Source organism: Aquarana catesbeiana, linkage group LG04 (genome assembly GCF_042186555.1).
Source record: "Aquarana catesbeiana isolate 2022-GZ linkage group LG04, ASM4218655v1, whole genome shotgun sequence".
Taxonomy (NCBI): domain Eukaryota; kingdom Metazoa; phylum Chordata; class Amphibia; order Anura; family Ranidae; genus Aquarana; species Aquarana catesbeiana.
In genome coordinates, this window is record NC_133327.1 from 106,996,754 (window position 1) to 107,015,156 (window position 18,403).

The 18,403-nt window shown below is 41.9% G+C and overlaps 1 protein-coding gene across 1 annotated transcript in view; it reads left to right on the forward strand.

The window, feature by feature from the left end:
• The window catches only part of EIPR1 (EARP complex and GARP complex interacting protein 1), a 379,053-nt gene that overhangs the window by 179,696 nt on the left and 180,954 nt on the right, over nucleotides 1-18,403 (forward strand). The window contains exon 4 of the mRNA XM_073625428.1: nucleotides 9,054-9,210. Coding sequence (XP_073481529.1) covers nucleotides 9,054-9,210 — 157 coding nt within the window. The remainder of the gene's footprint in view (nucleotides 1-9,053; nucleotides 9,211-18,403) is intronic.

The following is an 18,403-nucleotide window of genomic DNA, read 5'->3' on the forward strand; positions in this document are numbered from 1 at the left end:
ACTTGTTGGCTGGATCACCAGATGAAAATGGAAGAAAGAGCTTAAAAAAGGAAACTAATACAGCCTTCACATCTACGAGTTGGAATACTGCAATATAATATTTGCTTTTGGGTTTAATACTGCTTTCATTTATAATATAAATTTGCTGGTGATCATTATTCTGACTAGAGGTGTCCTTTATATGATGTGCTGGTCCTGTACATTGGAGCATGATTCTGTGTCATTGATTGAGTGTGACTAATGTTAGGCAGTGATGATGGAAAATTCCTTAGCTGTCGCATTTCACCAGGCAGTAAGCAGCTCTGCTGGAGCTCAGGAGCGCAGTAAAGTGTGTTGATCGTCACTGAGTCTGGCAGTCAGAGGGTTACACAGCATGAGAGGCTGTAAGGAACAAAAGGCGGATGATTGAACAGCTGTGAGATGTAATGGCAGCTAACGAGTCCCCACACAGCTATAATCAGAATCCAGACCAGTTATCCTGCAAAATATTCAACACAAAACTCCCCAATCCTTTCTGTCACGACAAACGCATAATCTATATCGTACATTTGCAAATTTTCCGGCTACTCAATCTAGAGTGGAAGCTAGCAACAGCACACGTCTCAGATTTATATACACTGTTATCATTTTTATTTTAAAACGAAAGAACTCCAGTGACATAATTTCCATCCAGACCAGCGTTTCTCAACTCTGTTACCCCAGAGGAACCCTTGCTATAGTTTTTAGGTCTTTTGTTGCCTCTCATCCAATCTCTTTCAGCCATTTCCTGTCTACATGCATCAGCCCCAACATGCTATGTTCAGTGGGGCAAAAAAGTATTTAGTCAACCACCAATTGTGCAAGTTAAACTCCCACTTAAAAAGATGAGAGAGGCCTGTAATTGTCATCATAGGTATACCTCAACTATGAGAGACAAAATGTGGAAACAAATCCAGACAATCACATTGTCTGATTTTTTTAAAGAATTTATTTGCAAATTATGGTGGAAAATAAGTATTTGGTCACCCACAAACAAGCAAGATTTCTGGCTCTCACAGACCTGTATCTTCTTCTTTAAGAGGCTCCTCTGTCCTCCACTCATGAACTGTATTAACGGCACCTGTTTGAACTTGTTATCAGTATAAAAGACACCTGTCCACAACCTCAAACAGTCACACTCCAAACCCACTATGGTGAAGACCAAAGAGGTGTCGAAAGACACCAGAAACAAAATTGTAGACCTGCACCAGGCTGGGAAGACTGAATCTGCAATAGGCAAGCAGCTTGGTGTGAAGAAATCAACTGTAGGAGCAATAATTAGAAAATGGAAGACATACAAGACCACTGATAATCTCCCTCGATCTGGGGCTCCACGCAAGATCTCACCCCGTGGGGTCAAAATGATCACAAGAACGGTGAGCAAAAATCCCAGGACCACACGGGGGGACCTAGTGAATGACCTGCAGAGAGCTGGGACCAATGTAACAAAGGCTACCATCAGTAACACATTACGTCGCCAGGGACTCAGATCCTGCAGTGCCAGACGCGTCCCCCTGCTTAAGCCAGTACATGTCCGGGCCCATCTGAGGTTTGCTGGAGAGCATTTGGATGATCCAGAAGAGTATTGGGAGAATGTCATAAGGTCAGATGAAACCAAAGTAGAACTGTTTGGTAGAAACGCTGAGTTGCAACCAAAGAGCACCATACCTACTGTGAAGCATGGGTGTGGCAACATCATGCTTTGGGGCTGTTTCTCTGCAAAGGGAACAGGACGACTGATCTGTGTACATGAAAGAATGAATGGGGCCATGTATCGTGAGATTTTGAGTGCAAACCTCCTCCCATCAGCAAGGGCATTGAAGATGAAACGTGGCTGGGTCTTTCAGCATAACAATGATCCCAAACACACTGCCCGGGCAACAAAGGAGTGGATTCGTAAGAAGCATTTCAAGGTCCTGGAGTGGCCTAGCCAGTCTCCAGATCTCAACCCCATAGAAAACCTTTGGAGGGAGTTGAAAGTCCGTGTTGCCCAGCGACAGCCCCAAAACATCACTGCTCTAGAGGAGATCTGCATGGAGGAATGGGCCAACATATCAGCAACAGTGTGTGACAACCTTGTGAAGACTTACAGAAAACGTTCGACCTCTGTCATTGCCAACAAAGGATATATAACAAAGTATTGAGATGAACTTTTGATATTGACCAAATACTTATATTCCACCATAATTTGCAAATAAATTCTTTCAAAAATCAGACAATGTGATTGTCTGGATTTGTTTCCACATTTTGTCTCTCATAGTTGAGATATACCTATGATGACAATTACAGGCCTCTCTCATCTTTTTAAGTGGGAGAACTTGCACAATTGGTGGCTGACTAAATACTTTTTTGCCCCACTGTACATCCTTGTTCTATAATGGCTTCCTGATAAGGTCAGCAGTGTGTCATGTATACACAATCTGGGGAATCAACTAAGCTTCTTGCTCCATTCTAATAGCAAAGGAAAGTGTCTAGATTGGCGTGCGCCACATTAACCCCTTCACGCCGACGTAACGCAAATATGAAACCTTCGGCTTTAAGGGGTTGTACTGGGGGTGGTACCCCGGTAACGTTTTTTTCGAGCCAACAGTTGGCTTTCTTTTGATAACAATCAATGCAGCTAAGCAGCCACTCGATCGTTATCACGAGCAGCGGAAGGGGATGTCCCCCCACCCCCTCTCACTGCCTTCCGCGGCTCGCCCGGGCTCTCCCGTCCCACCTGGAGGCCCGAGCTGGCTGGCATTGTTTGGGTCTCTGCTGGCTGGCCGGAGACCCAAACAATGCCGCAGTCAGCTTTGATCGCGTCTTGGATCTTGTAACCCAGAAGCGATGGCATGACATCACTTCCGGTTTACTGAAACCTTAAAGGCGCTAGATTTTTAAAATGTCAGTATTCAAAACAGCCAAACTTGGCGTTTTGAAAGCTTTTAAGTGCAAAGGAGGGATTTGGGGTCTTATAGACCCCAGAACGCTCCATAAAGAGTACCTGTCACTGCCTATTACTGTCACAAGGGATGGTTACATTCCTTGTGACAGCAATAAAAATGATAACATTTTTTTTTTTTAAAGGGACAGTGTAAAAATAAGAAAACAAAAAATTAAAGTGCCCCATCCCTCCGAGCTCGCGCGCAGAAGCGAACACATGCGTAAGTCGTGCCTGCAAATGTAAACAGTGTTCAGTCCACACATGTGAGGTATCACGCGATTGTTAGAGCAAGAGCAATAATTCTAGTACTAGACCTCCTCTGTAACTCTAAACTGGTAACCATTAAAATTGTTTAAATCATCACCTATGGAGATTTGTAAGTACCGTAGATTGTTGCCATTCCACGAGCATGCACAATTTTAAAGGATGACATGTTAGGGTATCTATTTACTCAGCTTAACATCATCTTTCACAGTATACAAAAAAATTGGGCTAACTTTACTGTTTTTTTTTTTACCTTTTTTATTCATTAAAGTGTATTTCTTCAAAAAAAATTGCATTTGAAAGACTGCTGCGCAAATACAGTGTGACATAAATGTTGCAGCGGTCACCATTTTATTATTTAGGTTTTCTCTCTCTCTCTCTCTATATGTATGTTTGGGGTTCTAAGTAATTTTCTAGCAAAAATTACTGATTTTAACTTGTAAGCAACAAGTGTCAGAAAAAGGCTTAGGCATGAAGGGGTTAACTAAGCAAATGAACCTGTTTCAGAGTAGATTAGAAACCAGCAAAGGGTCTGCTCCTAATTAACAGCGCTAATGCGGCATTTTTCTATTTTGAAGACTGATGCAGATTCCTGCCAGGTGTGACCTGGTGTATGGGATTTGAACTGTCAGCAGATAGCTCACATCCCTATCTCTAGCTCACATCCCTATCTCTGTCTGTGCATTGATTATACTACATGAGCAGAGCCTGCAGGATTGGTCTCAGCTTAGCAGAAGGTGGTGGTGGGTGACCAGTGACCAGAGAAATCAAAGTACCTGGCTCCAGCTCTTCTGATCCCTGTCCTGTCACAACCACAGCTTGCGTCCCTTTTGGTAATTAGCAGCAGCATCTCTATTTTTAGGTTTAGAAGAGGGGTACAAGCATTGTGCTTTGACCACTCTTTGTTAATTCTCTTGAATGTGTGTTAGCACAGCCACTTATGATACACAGTAGGAGCAGGGGACATGGTGACAATGCAGAAGTACAGGAGAGATACCTCATAATAGGAAATGTCTTAACAAGGACCTTTAAGTGTCATGAGGGAACTATGAAGGCTTCCATTGCTGGTCTCCTTCTGAAAATGTTAGTTGCCTGACTAAATCTCACTTAGAGTAGTTTATTAACCCTCAAAAATTATTAGCTTAACACACTAAAGCACACTAAAATAGTCCAAAGTAAACTTAAATTCTCTGCACAGTGGTATAGTGGTTAGCACTTTTACCTAGCAGCAATAGGGTCAGTGGTTCAAATCCTGACCACGACACCATCTGCCTGGAGTTTGCATGTTCTCCCTGTGCCTGTGTGGGCTTCTTCCGGGTACTCCGGTTTCCTCCCACACTCCAAAGACATGCTGGTAGGTTAATTAGACCCTGTTGAAAAAAATTGGCCAAATATGTGTATATTGTATGTGTATGTGTTTGTAAGCATGTCGGGACCCCATGGGTAAAGGACCGCCCTATACCGCAGATGGACACCAGCGGCAAAAAGCGCCTTGAGGCTATTCAGTTCGCATAGGTAGTGCTATACAAGTCATTCATTCATTCACCCCAGCACTTGCAGTTTACAGTTTTCAGTGTAACTGGCTCCTGCTCCTACACTTTCTTCAAAACAAGGCTTCGGACAGGCTTTGTTAAAGCTCTCTGAACGCCAGTCAAAGCTCCTGTCACTAAATAAAATGGTTAGCATACAGTCCTGTTTACACCTGCTTTTGCTTGGTGCTTCGGTGAGGCTTTGTGGGGCTTCAATGAGCCTTCAGTGGGGCTTCAGTGGGGCTTCAGTGGGCTTCAAGCAAGATTTGCCCAAGATTTCTATGGAGGGTTTGAAGATGCTTTGAAGCACCAGTGAAGCGACATGGGGTATAATTTTTGAAGCGAAGCCAAAGCAAAAGCAAGGTGTAAACAGGACTGTAAGCTAACCATTTTATTTAGTGACAGGAGCTTTGACTAGTGTTCAGAGAGCTTTAGCAAAGCCTTGTTGTAGCCGAAGCAAGTGTAAATGAGCCCTTAGTGCTATTTCCTCAAACTTCCAGTCGTCACAGGAAAAAAGCTAAAGAAGAATTCCAGGTATGGATATTTTACATTCATCCACCTTGAAAAAATGCAACTATGCATATACCATACCTCTGAGGGGTCCCCTGTAGAAGCTGGAAATTACTGTAGTAGACATTGCTGCTACAGTGATCTCCACTAGCTTCTGGGTCCTGTGTCAAGCAGCTGCCCTGCTGCATTGTGAACACACAAGGTTACCCACTCAGCACCGGCATCATTCAGAGAACTCTCGTGAAATCTCACTCACAAAAAATGGGAAGATCTATACAGTGCTATTCCTGTCAATTCATTCTGTGCTGCTGAGGCTGCAGAGATGGAAAGCCAAGGCCAATCTGTGCATGTGCTTCTGCTGCATGAGTGACTTAGGGCCGACATATAAGCATCAATAGTGTGTAATTAGTGGTGGCACCGCTGGCTGCACATTGTTGATATGTACATGCCAGCCCTAAGTGGCAGTGGCAGCCAATAAGCTACATGTAAAAGTCAGCACAAACATTACATGCGCGGAGCGTAAATTACGGTAATATGGCCTTGGATGCAGCTTTGTACTCATTTTGTTTTCTTACACTACTGCACACAGCTGTGTGTATAGGTCCATAGCCTTCTATACTACTATATACAGCTGTGTGTATAGGTCCATAGCCTTCTATACTACTGTATACAGCTGTGTGTATAGGTCCATAGCCTTCTATACTACTGTATACAGCTGTGTGTATAGGTCCATAGCCTTCTATACTACTGTATACAGCTGTGTGTATAGGTCCATAGCCTTCTATACTACTGTATACAGCTGTGTGTATAGGTCCATAGCCTTCTATGCTACTATATACAGCTGTGTGTATAGGTCCATAGCCTTCTATACTACTGTATACAGCTGTGTGTATAGGTCCATAGCCTTCTATACTACTATATACAGCTGTGTGTATAGGTCCATAGCCTTCTATACTACTGTATACAGCTGTGTGTATAGGTCCATAGCCTTCTATACTACTATATACAGCTGTGTGTATAGGTCCATAGCCTTCTATACTACTGTATACAGCTGTGTGTATAGGTCCATAGCCTTCTATACTACTGTATACAGCTGTGTGTATAGGTCCATAGCCTTCTATACTACTATATACAGCTGTGTGTATAGGTCCATAGCCTTCTATACTACTGTATACAGCTGTGTGTATAGGTCCATAGCCTTCTATACTACTATATACAGCTGTGTGTATAGGTCCATAGCCTTCTATACTACTATATACAGCTGTGTGTATAGGTCCATAGCCTTCTATACTACTGTATACAGCTGTGTGTATAGGTCCATAGCCTTCTATACTACTGTATACAGATGTGTGTATAGGTCCATAGTCTTCTATACTACTGCACACAGCTTTGTGTATAGGTCCATAGCCTTCTATACTACTGTATACAGATGTGTGTATAGGTCCATAGTCTTCTATACTACTGTATACAGATGTGTGTATAGGTCCATAGTCTTCTATACTACTGTATACAGATGTGTGTATAGGTCCATAGTCTTCTATACTACTGTATACAGATGTGTGTATAGGTCCATAGTCTTCTATACTACTGTATACAGATGTGTGTATAGGTCCATAGCCTTCTATACTACTGTATGCAGATGTGTGTATAGGTCCATAGCCTTCTATACTACTGTATACAGATATGTGTGTATAGGTCCATAGTCTTCTATACTACTGTATACAGATGTGTGTATAGGTCCATAGCCTTCTATACTACTGTATGCAGATGTGTGTATAGGTCCATAGCCTTCTATACTACTGTATACAGCTGTGTGTATAGGTCCATAGCCTTCTATACTACTATATACAGATGTGTGTGTATAGGTCCATAGTCTTCTATACTACTGTATACAGATGTGTGTGTATAGGTCCATAGTCTTCTATACTACTGTATACAGATGTGTGTATAGGTCCATAGCCTTCTATACTACTGTATGCAGATGTGTGTATAGGTCCATAGCCTTCTATACTACTGTATACAGCTGTGTGTAGGTCCATAGCCTTCTATACTACTGTATACAGCTGTGTGTAAAGGTCCATAGCCTTCTATACTACTGTATACAGCTGTGTGTATAGGTCCATAGCCTTCTATACTACTGTATACAGATGTGTGTGTATAGGTCCATAGTCTTCTATACTACTGTATACAGATGTGTGTATAGGTCCATAGCCTTCTATACTACTGTATGCAGATGTGTGTATAGGTCCATAGCCTTCTATACTACTGTATACAGCTGTGTGTATAGGTCCATAGCCTTCTATACTACTATATACAGATGTGTGTGTATAGGTCCATAGTCTTCTATACTACTGTATACAGATGTGTGTGTATAGGTCCATAGTCTTCTATACTACTGTATACAGCTGTGTGTATAGGTCCATAGCCTTCTATACTACTATATACAGCTGTGTGTATAGGTCCATAGCCTTCTATACTACTATATACAGCTGTGTGTATAGGTCCATAGCCTTCTATACTACTGTATACAGCTGTGTGTATAGGTCCATAGCCTTCTATACTACTATATACAGCTGTGTGTATAGGTCCATAGTCTTCTATACTACTGCACACAGCTTTGTGTATAGGTCCATAGCCTTCTATACTACTGCACACAGTGTGTGTGTATAGGTCCATAGCCTTATATACTACTGTATACAGATGTGTGTATAGGTCCATAGTCTTCTATACTACTGTATACAGATGTGTGTATAGGTCCATAGCCTTCTATACTACTGTATGCAGATGTGTGTATAGGTCCATAGCCTTCTATACTACTGTATACAGATGTGTGTGTATAGGTCCATAGTCTTCTATACTACTGTATACAGATGTGTGTATAGGTCCATAGCCTTCTATACTACTGTATACAGCTGTGTATAGGTCCATAGCCTTCTATACTACTGTATACAGCTGTGTGTATAGGTCCATAGCCTTCTATACTACTGTATACAGCTGTGTGTATAGGTCCATAGCCTTCTATACTACTGCACACAGCTGTGTGTATAGGTCCATAGCCTTCCATACTACTGTATACAGATGTGTGTATAGGTCCATAGCCTTCCATACTACTGTATACAGATGTGTACAAAACAATATGCTGTATGTACTGTATGTGTATGCAGTTTTTGACGCCTGTGTGATTGCGCCCTTTTACCGTATTTTCATGGTTATGTTTAGCTTTTGTTTCTTACATATATTTTTAAAGCATTACTTCCAGTATGTTTGTTATATTTGTACTGGATGCACTTTCTTAAAAACCTGGAAAAAAAAAAAAAAAAAACCTGAATTGGTTCTAAAACAGCTCCAGGTAAAGACCGTAATTGAGTTATAACTCTGCTATACAAACCATTTGCTTGACAAGAGCCAATTTTGCTTGCTCCTTAATTTGCATAACAAAAATAGGAATGGTGATAGGGGATTCTGTGTGTGTGTGTGTGTTTTTTTTTTTCTCCCCACCCCCAAAAGAATTAAAATTTCATCAAGACATGAAGACTGGCTTCAGAACACGGTGAAACTGGGTTAAACATATGCAAATTACGAGTTCTGCACAGAACTGATTGGCGACTTCAGGCTTTTCCCTCTATCTCCGCACCGCATTCTGCTGCTTATTAAAATATAAGGCCTTAAATATTTCAGGCAACAGCTGTGCATAGCTCCTGTGTTTTGTGTGAATTCCGGAGCACAGTCATTCCAAATGTGTTCTACATGTACTGATCTGTGCCTTTTTTTTTTTCTTTCTCTTTTTCTTCCCCTCTGTTCTTTAGCTTCAGACAGCAAAGTCACGTCTTGTGCGGCTGTGTGGAGGATACCGAAGGAACTGCAGGCAGGGAACCAGGAGGTCCCTGATGATTCATCAAACAACACCCAAACCTTGGAGCTTCTCTGTCACCTCGACAATGCCTCCCATAGCAGTGTGGCCTGGTAGGGTTCTGCATACTTTAACCTATGAACTGCAAAATTACAGACTTAAAGGGGATCTGTCAAAAAGAAAAAAATACAGCAGTACACCTGTGTGCAAAGGCCATTGGAAACTGCCATTTATGTACCACCTTGTAGTTTAGGGACTTCTGAGATGTGAGATTTGAAACAGTGGCTGCTTCCATTAGCATTTCCTTCAAGTGTATATGTAGCTTAAAGCGGAAGTAATAATAGCAGGTAGAAAAACTGCGCTTAGGATAGGCCTATATGGTAAGAGAATAGGTTGCTGCCTCCCCTACACTGAGCACCTACCAGGGGTACTCCGCTAACGTAATATAAAATAAACAAATGGGGTAATGGCGCTACCTAAGAAAAACCTAAATGCCACTGCATATTAGGAAAAACCACAAAAGGTGTTTTTTAATATTAGAGAATCATATGTCAATACCTATACCTTCTCAGTTAGTGTATGAGATACTAAACTCAAGTGGTTGGTATAAAATAGGTAAAGAGAGGCCCTTAGGTCCCTAGGTTGATTTAATGGGGTATATAATAATGTGTGTTAAAAAAGGAATAATATACATATGGGCTGTCTATATAAGTATAATGTATAGGCAGATACACTTCAATATATATATGCTAATGTATACTATCACATCTACATAAATAGATAGATAGATCAGCCACAGAAAATCAACCAAGTGAATACAGTACAAATTATATAGTGAAGCTTGAAGCCAACATATCCTGCAGTAAACAGGTCAGGTTAATATATAATAATAGTCCCATAAGCTTTTATCTGCATCAAAACCAGTTAGTATACAGTAATAGTCCCATAAACTTTTATCTGCATCAAAACCAGAACATCATCAGGGTGACTTTGGTGCTTAGAGCCCTTTCACACTGCGGTTTGCAGGCGCTATTGCGCTAATAATAGCGCCTGCAAACCGACCCGAAAGTGCCGCTACTTTCATTCCAGTGTGAAAGCCCCGAGGGCTTTCACACTAGAGCGATGCGCTGGCAGGACGGTAAAAAAAAGTCCTGCCAGCAGCATCTTCGGAGCGGTGTGTATACCGCTCCTTTACTACTCCTGCCCATTGAAATCAATGGGACGGTGCGGCTATACCGCCGGCAAAGCGCCTCTGCCTCTGCGGTGGTATTTAACCCTTTCTCGGCCGCTAGCGGGGGGTAAAACCGCCCCGCTAGCGGCCGCATAGCGACGGTAAAACGCCGCTAATAATAGCGGCGTTTTACCGCCGCCGCCACCGGAACAAACATCAAAAAAACGTATATTCCTAAACAGTTATGCACTGGGAAAGAGTAACATCGATTCCCAATCAGCCAGGACATATGTACTGTATTCACTTGGTTGATTTTCTGTGGCTGATCTATCTATTTATGTAGGTGTGATAGTATACATTAGCATATATATATTGAAGTGTATCTGCCTATACATTATACTTATATAGACAGCCCATATGTATATTATTCCTTTTTTAACACACATTATTATATACCCCATTAAATCAACCTAGGGACCTAAGGGCCTCTCTTTACCTATTTTATACCAACCACTTGGGTTTAGTATCTCATACACTAACTGAGAAGGTATAGGTATTGACGTATGATTCTCTAATATTAAAAAACACCTTTTGTGGTTTTTCCTAATATGCAGTGGCATTTAGGTTTTTCTTAGGTAGCGCCATTACCCCATTTGTTTACTTTATATTACATAAAGCAGAAGTAAACCCATAGATTTTAACAGTTTCAAAAAAAAGTTACATGCTGTGCATGGAGGCAATGCTAACTGTCACATTTGCTTGTGCCCTCAAACAAATTGTTACAGTGCATCTGGAAAGTATTCACAGAGCTTCACTTTCTCCACATTTTGTTATGTTACAGCCTTATTCCAAAATGAATTAAATTCATTATTCTCCTCAAAATTCTACAAACAATACCCCATAATGACAACTTGAAAGAAGTTTGTTTGAAATCTTTGCAAATTTATTAAAAATAAAAACTGAAAAAAAATCACATGTACATAAATATTCCCAGCCTTTGCTGTATACTTTGTTGAAGCACCTTTGGCACAAATTAAATCCTTAAGTATTTTTAAGTGTGATGCTACAAGCTTGGCACACCCATTTTTGGGCAGGTTTTCGCACTCTTCTTTGCAGGACCTCTCAAGCGCTCCATCGTATTGGATGGGGAGCGTCGGTGCACAATCATATTCAGATCTCCCCAGAGATGTTCAATCAGGTTCAAGTCTGGGTTCTGACTTGGCCACTTAAGGACAAACACTTCTTTGTTATCTTGGCTGTGTGCTTAGGGTCGTTGTCCTGTTGGAAGATGAACCTTCGCCCCAGTCTTTAGTCCAGAGGGCTCTGGAGCAGGATCAAGGATGTCTCTGTACATTGCTGCATTCATCAGAATAAAAATACCCCCAACAGCGAATATGGGGTTTTAAAGGCAACCAAGTAGTAAAAAGACAGTTTTATTAAATACAAAAACACATATACACAAATCAATACAAAATACAAGTATATAATATAGAAAAGCATGTAGTATTCAAACCACTAAAAGCAATGGTGTGAAATAGTCACTGAAGTCCTCCACACAGCCCTACTTTTTTCGGGACTCTGTAAGTCATCCCTTCATCAGGGGTAATTTGTTGAGAAGAATCACACTATTTGGGTTAGAAAAAAGTATATCAAAGGTTTGTTACATAAATATCATAATTGCTCAACATTAAGAACACCATTCGGAAATGCAAATACATAATGAGAACACATACCCAGACAAATCACATATGGAGTCTCACTGCCCAAGCCGCAGCGGCGGCCGCGTCATGCAAACCCCCAGGATGCAAAGAAAAAACTGGGGTATGTAGTTGGCCCAACCTTATCCACACTAGTCCTCCCAGGGACCGCCAAGGAGGCAAAAGCCACCGAGGGGGACAATGTCCCAAATGTGGACCGGGATAGTATCTGAAAAAAAAAAAAAATATATATATATATATATATATATATATATATATATATATATATATATATAAAACACATCATAAGGTCAGAAAAATATATATGAAGTTGCTGCATTCATCTTTCCCTCGGTCCTGTCTGGTGTCCCAGTTCCTGCCACTGAAAAACATCCCCACAGCATGATGCTGCCACCACCATGCTTCACTGTAGGGATGGTATTGGCCAGGTGATGAGCAGTGCCTGGTTTCCTCCAGACATGACGCTTTGGCCATTCAGGCCAAAGAGTTCAATCTTTGTTTCGTCAGACAAGAGAATTTTGTTTCTCGTGTTCTGAGAGTCCTTCAAGTGCCTTTTGGCAAACTACAGGTGTGCTGTCGTGTGCCCTTTACTGAAGAGTGGCTTCCGTCTGGCCATTCTACCATACAGGCCTGATTGGTGGAGTGCTGCAGAGATGGTGGTTTTTCTGGAAGGTTCTCCTCTCCCCACAGAGAAATGCTGGAGCTCTGTCAGAGTGACCATTGGGTTCTTGGTCACCTCCCTGTCTCTAAGGCCCTTCTCCCACGATCGCTCAGTTTGGCCGGGTGGCTCACTCTAGGAAGAGTCCTGGTGGTTCCAAAATTCTTCCATTTACGTATTATGGAGGCCACTGTGCTCATTGGGACCTTCAAGGCTGCAGAAAGTTTTCTGTACCCTTCCCCAGTGGAAACAGGATGCACCTGAGCTCAATTTTGATTGTCATGGCAAAGGCTGTGAATACTTATGTACATGTGATCTTTTTGTTTTTATTTTTAATACATTTGCAAAGATTTCAAACAAACTTCTTTTTTTTACATTGTCGTTATTGTTTGTAGAATTTTGAGGAAAAAAATGAATTGAATCCATTTTGGAATAAGCCTGTAACATAACAAAATGTGGAAGCGAAGTGATACGAATAGTTTCCGGATGCACTGTACATGCACGGCATGCAGGGAAAGCTAACTTCACATTTGCTTGTGCTCTCAACCGAACTGTCGAACCATCAAATGGCTGGTGTCATAACTGATTAGATGTGCAGTACCATGGCAGTTGCAGATCAAACAGAGGCAGATGACAGCTTCCTTGGCTGAAAAGGATAGGAGGAATTTAGTTCTACTTTAACTGCAGCCAAAATCACAAACAGACAAATCAGCACAGGGACAAAGCTTACAGCCAGTAAGATGTGTCCCTTGTGCTTATGCCTCTTCCGTTAGTGAAAATCATCCTCTGTCCCACTGCCCCTCTCCACCCACCTACACTTTCATAATCTTCTAGTGTGGCGGGGTTAATAAACGAACTAGCTGTTACAGGCCCTCATCAAGAGAGCCTAACTATGCCCGCCCTGTCCACCCAGCTCTGCCATTTATAGAAACCATCCACGATGGAAACACTTTAGTAAACTATGACTGAAGCTTTGCGCTGTAAACTGAGGGGCCAATTGGGGAAAGACAGAGAGAGGATACATTTCTTTCACTGTTTTTCAATTTATATTGGTTGATTTTAAAGCTGAAATCATTTGCTGCTACAAATGTTAATGCCAGTGGTTAAAGTGGTTCTTCGCCCTGTTTGAAAAAATTAAAAGTCTGCAGATAAAAAATACTGTAGCTGCTGACTTTTAATAAAATGACACTCATCTGCCCATCGGTCCATCTCTGTCCTCGCCTGAACTGGTTCTTTACTGTTCTCCGGGTCCCTGGCACCATCATGTTTCCTGTGGGTAGCTATCTTTGATTCCTATAGGCTGCTTTCACGCTGGGGCGGTAGGGGGCATCAGCGGTAAAACAGCGCGGTATAGCCACGCTGTCCCATTGATTTCAATGGGCAGGAGCGGTTTAGGAGTGGTGAATACACCGCTTCTTCACCGCTCCAAAGATGCGGCTGGCAGGAGTTTTTTTCTCCTGCCAGCGCACCGCTTCAGTGTGAAAGCCCTCGGGCTTTCACACTGAACAAACAGCAGCGGCTGTTTTGGGTCAGTTTGCAGGCGCTATTTTTAGCGCAATAACGCCTGCAAACCGCCCCAGTGTGAAAGGGGTCTTATGCCCCGTACACACGGTCGGACTTTGTTCGGACATTCTGACAACGAAATCCTAGGATTTTTTCCGACGGATGTTGGCTCAAACTTGTCTTGCATACACACGGTCACACAAAGTTGTTGGAAAATCCGATCATTCTAAACGCGGTGACGTAAAACACGTACGTCGGGACTATAAACGGGACAGTAGCCAATAACTTTCATCTCTTTATTTATTCTGAGCATGCGTGGCACTTTGTCCATCGGATTTGTGTACACACGATCGGAATTTCCAACAACGGATTTTGTTGTCGGAAAATTTTATATCCTGCTCTCAAACTTTGTGTGTCGGAAAATCCGATGGAAAATGTGTGATGGAGCCTACACACGGTCGGAATTTCCGACAAAAAGGTCCTATCACACATTTTCCATCGGAAAATTTGACCGTGTGTACGGGGCATTAGTCTTCACAGCTGGCTGCACATGCGCGAGCCAGGCCTCTGGGACTTGTGAAGTGGGCGGGGGGGGGCATGGGGGTGTTGGGAACATTTCTAGTGGATCACCAGAGACCAGGTACTCGCTCCCCTCCTCCCCTGAAGAGTGCCAAAAAGAGGAGGGGGGAGGAGGGCATAAAGCGGAACTTCCCCTTTAGCGGATGTTCTGCTTGAACAGCAATTTCTAGCTAGCGATCACTGAAGTCATTACTGATTTATTGCTAAGAAATGGTTTATTACTACTACTTCAAGCTAAACTAGTGCTACAGAATTGGGTTTGTGGGCTCTGTTAATTTTTGGCCCATAGAAGTGAAGGAAGAGAGATTGGCACTGGGGATCTTGACACTGACATGAAATACTGCTAAAAGGCAATAGCTAAATATCTGATCTACAAATTGCTGAAAAACTAGCAGTTTAGCATTTCTACAGAAAATAAATATGAATTTCTTAACAAGAAACCACTTCAAAATAAAGGGGTGGGGTCAGTTATCACTACTGCAAATAAACTACTTGACATTTACCATACTGCCCCTTGGAAAAGTGATTTTCAGAGGCAGTTTAGACCCGGTATACATGCATCCATAATGCAATATTACGCCCCCCTGCATGCCTGTTTTTCAATTTCCAGTGGAATCTTTTTCTATCCCAGTGGAGATTTTACATTAAACTACCGTGCCACCACTGCCATGACCATGTTTACAATGCGGTTGACATCAGTGAACAAGTTTGATAGACTGCCGCTTGTGAAACGCAATATGCTGAGTTAAAATTTCTGCAATGTAAACAGACCTGAGTATTCACCATGTCAAACTGGGGGGTTATTTACTAAAACTGGAGAGTACAAAATCTGGTGCAGCTCTGCATAGAAACCAATCAGCTTCCAGGTTACATTGTCAAAGCCTAATTGAACAAGTTGACGTTAGAAGCTGATTGGATACCATGCACAGCTGCACCAGATTCTAAGTGCTCCAGTTTTAGTAAATATTCCCCATTGTGACATGCTACAGACTGTGGCTTGTGCTGCCCACTTGTCTGAAGGTTGAGGCACATAGATATGCGATTCTTACTAAAAAGGTATTCAGATAATTTGCAGTTGTCCTTAAATTATTTTTCTTCTATTGCGATTGTTATAGTACAGCTTTAGTGCTTTTTACAAAGGAATCAATGATAATTCTACTTTATCGTGCTTTTGTTGAAAATCTTGAATTGGATTTGTTTGAAGTTTTATATTATTGTGTATTAGTAGAAACTGATTTTATTTGATACCTTTTTACACTCATAAACACAAGTCACAGAGGGTTTCTAACTCAGGGAATTTGTTTTCTTGGCGTGTTCCAGCAACTAGGGAGGAAAAAGTTTACAATATCTCGGGAATAGTAAGATTTTCATCTGAGCCCAATAAACAACTTCAATTAGATGAAAAGCACAAGCCTAGACATTTAATAAAATGTAACACTCCTAAAACACAGCAGAAGTTTGTTACTCAAAAAGAATCTATATTAAAGCCCGAAAAGCCCTTCCTGCCACTTTTATTTTTTTGTAAGGTGGGTGGGTAGAATATCTCCCACAGGGGGAGGTGAAGAACAATGCTTGTGTATTGGCTTGTGAAAAATGAAGAGAGCTTGTTTGTGTGATGCCAGGGGTGGGCTCAACTGTTAATATGTCCTACTTTATATGTCAGCACTGAGTGGCTCGGCCAGGATGGTAGTTTTTTGGCCAGGCTGCAGGGAGGCAGAACTCGACCTGCAGGTATGGCATGTACACTAGTGCATGAACAGAATGCATATCTGAAAAGGAAATAGATTCTAATTTACGTATACTTTCACAGGGTGACACTGTGAGTATACAGGTAACAATGTGCCAACGTCCCAGTAGTGGACATTTACAGAAATCTAGCTAAAAAAGTGGACTCTTTAGGCACACAGATGAACCGTCTAAAAGTAATAACTTGATTTAATTGATTGAGAAAATAGATGTTGCATATAAATACAAACAAAAAGTTACATAAAATTGATGTTTGTGAGCCCTACACATAGAGAAAACTCTGACACCACTTATTATACCAAGATACAATAATACATTCAGAGGGACAGCAGTTGGGGTTCCCAAAGTGCTATCTGAGTAACGGAAGAATGTTGTGGATCAGGGTGTGTATCCGGGCACAGTAGTTCACTCAGTCGCTCGACATGTTACGCGTATAAGTACGCTTCTTCAGGAGCATGACAGTCGTGTAATTATCAGACGTGTAAAAAATGATATAGTGTATTGCTAATAAGCAATATTGTACAGATGTATCCAGGGAGGAATGAACACCAGACAGATCTAAGAAGGCATAGGTGGTAGTAGAAAACACAGCCTTACTGTAGTTGTGGAGTCTGTTTAAATAATGTAGAGAATCTATCTGGAGGCTCAAAGAGGCTAGTACCTCGAAAACTAGAGAGCCATATTATGTGGTGTTGAAGAGTCTCCTGGTCTCACATTAGCGTCTGCTGGCATGAGACCAGGTTTGCAAACCTTGCCAGTGTGGATGTACTTCATGGACCCCTGTAATACAGCTTGAACAGCTGCCAGCGGCTATCATCTTGCAACAGCATTTTTTAATGCAGGATTTTATTTAAAATCCCCTAGTTGCTTATTTTGTGATCAAACCCTTTTTTTTTTTTTTTTTTTTCCTTATACATACAGGGATGTGGCAAGCTCACTTTAATATCTGACATGGTGAGAAGTTCTATTTATCTGGTGCATAATAAGGCTTCCATATGCAACTCAGAGGTGTATGTGGCAATGGTCCTGCACACCGGCATGAATTTCCGAAATGTAATGATGCAAAGGCAAACAGTTAATACAGAAAGTTTTCTAGCGTTTTTCAGCCCTCTAGGGCCTTAAGTAGAACTGACTGATAGCTTTCACAATAGATATATACACTATATTACCAAAAGTATTGGGGCACATGAACTTTAATGGCATCCCAGTCTTCATTCATAGGGTTCAATATTGAGTTGGCCCACCCTTTCTAGAACAGCTTCAACTCTTCTGGGAAGACTTATCCACAAGTTTTAGGAGTGTGTTCATGGGAATTTTTGACCATTCTTCCAGAAGCAGGTTGAGGTCAGGACTCTGTGCAGTCCAGTCAAGTTCCTCCACCCCAAACTCGCTTATCCGTGTCTTTATGGACCTTGTTTGTGTATGCAGTCATATTGGAACAGGAAGAGGCCAAAATGTTCCCACAAAGTTGGGGGCATAAATCTTACAAAATGTATTGTTATACTGACACCTTAAGAGTTCCCTTCACTGGAACTAAGGGGCCAAGTCCAACCCCTGAAAATCAACCCCACACCATAATCCCTCCTCCACCAAATGATTTAGACAAGTGCACAAAGCAAGGTCCCTAAAGACATGGATGAGCGAGTTTGGGGTGCAGAAATTTGACTGGCCTGACCTCAACCCGATATAGCAATTTTGAGATGAATTAGGGCAGAGACACTGAGCCAGGCCTGCTTTCCCACATCAGTGCCTGACCTCACCTGTCAAACCAGGTACTCGCTTTCCTCCAAAAGGTGCCAAATGTGGCAGCGGAGGGGGGGGGGGAGGCAAACAAGAGGAGCTTCCTCTTTTGGGTGCAGCTTTGCTTTAACTGTATAACTTTTAACAATGCTTAATATTCAGTCTACGCAACCACGCCAATTCTTCTTTGC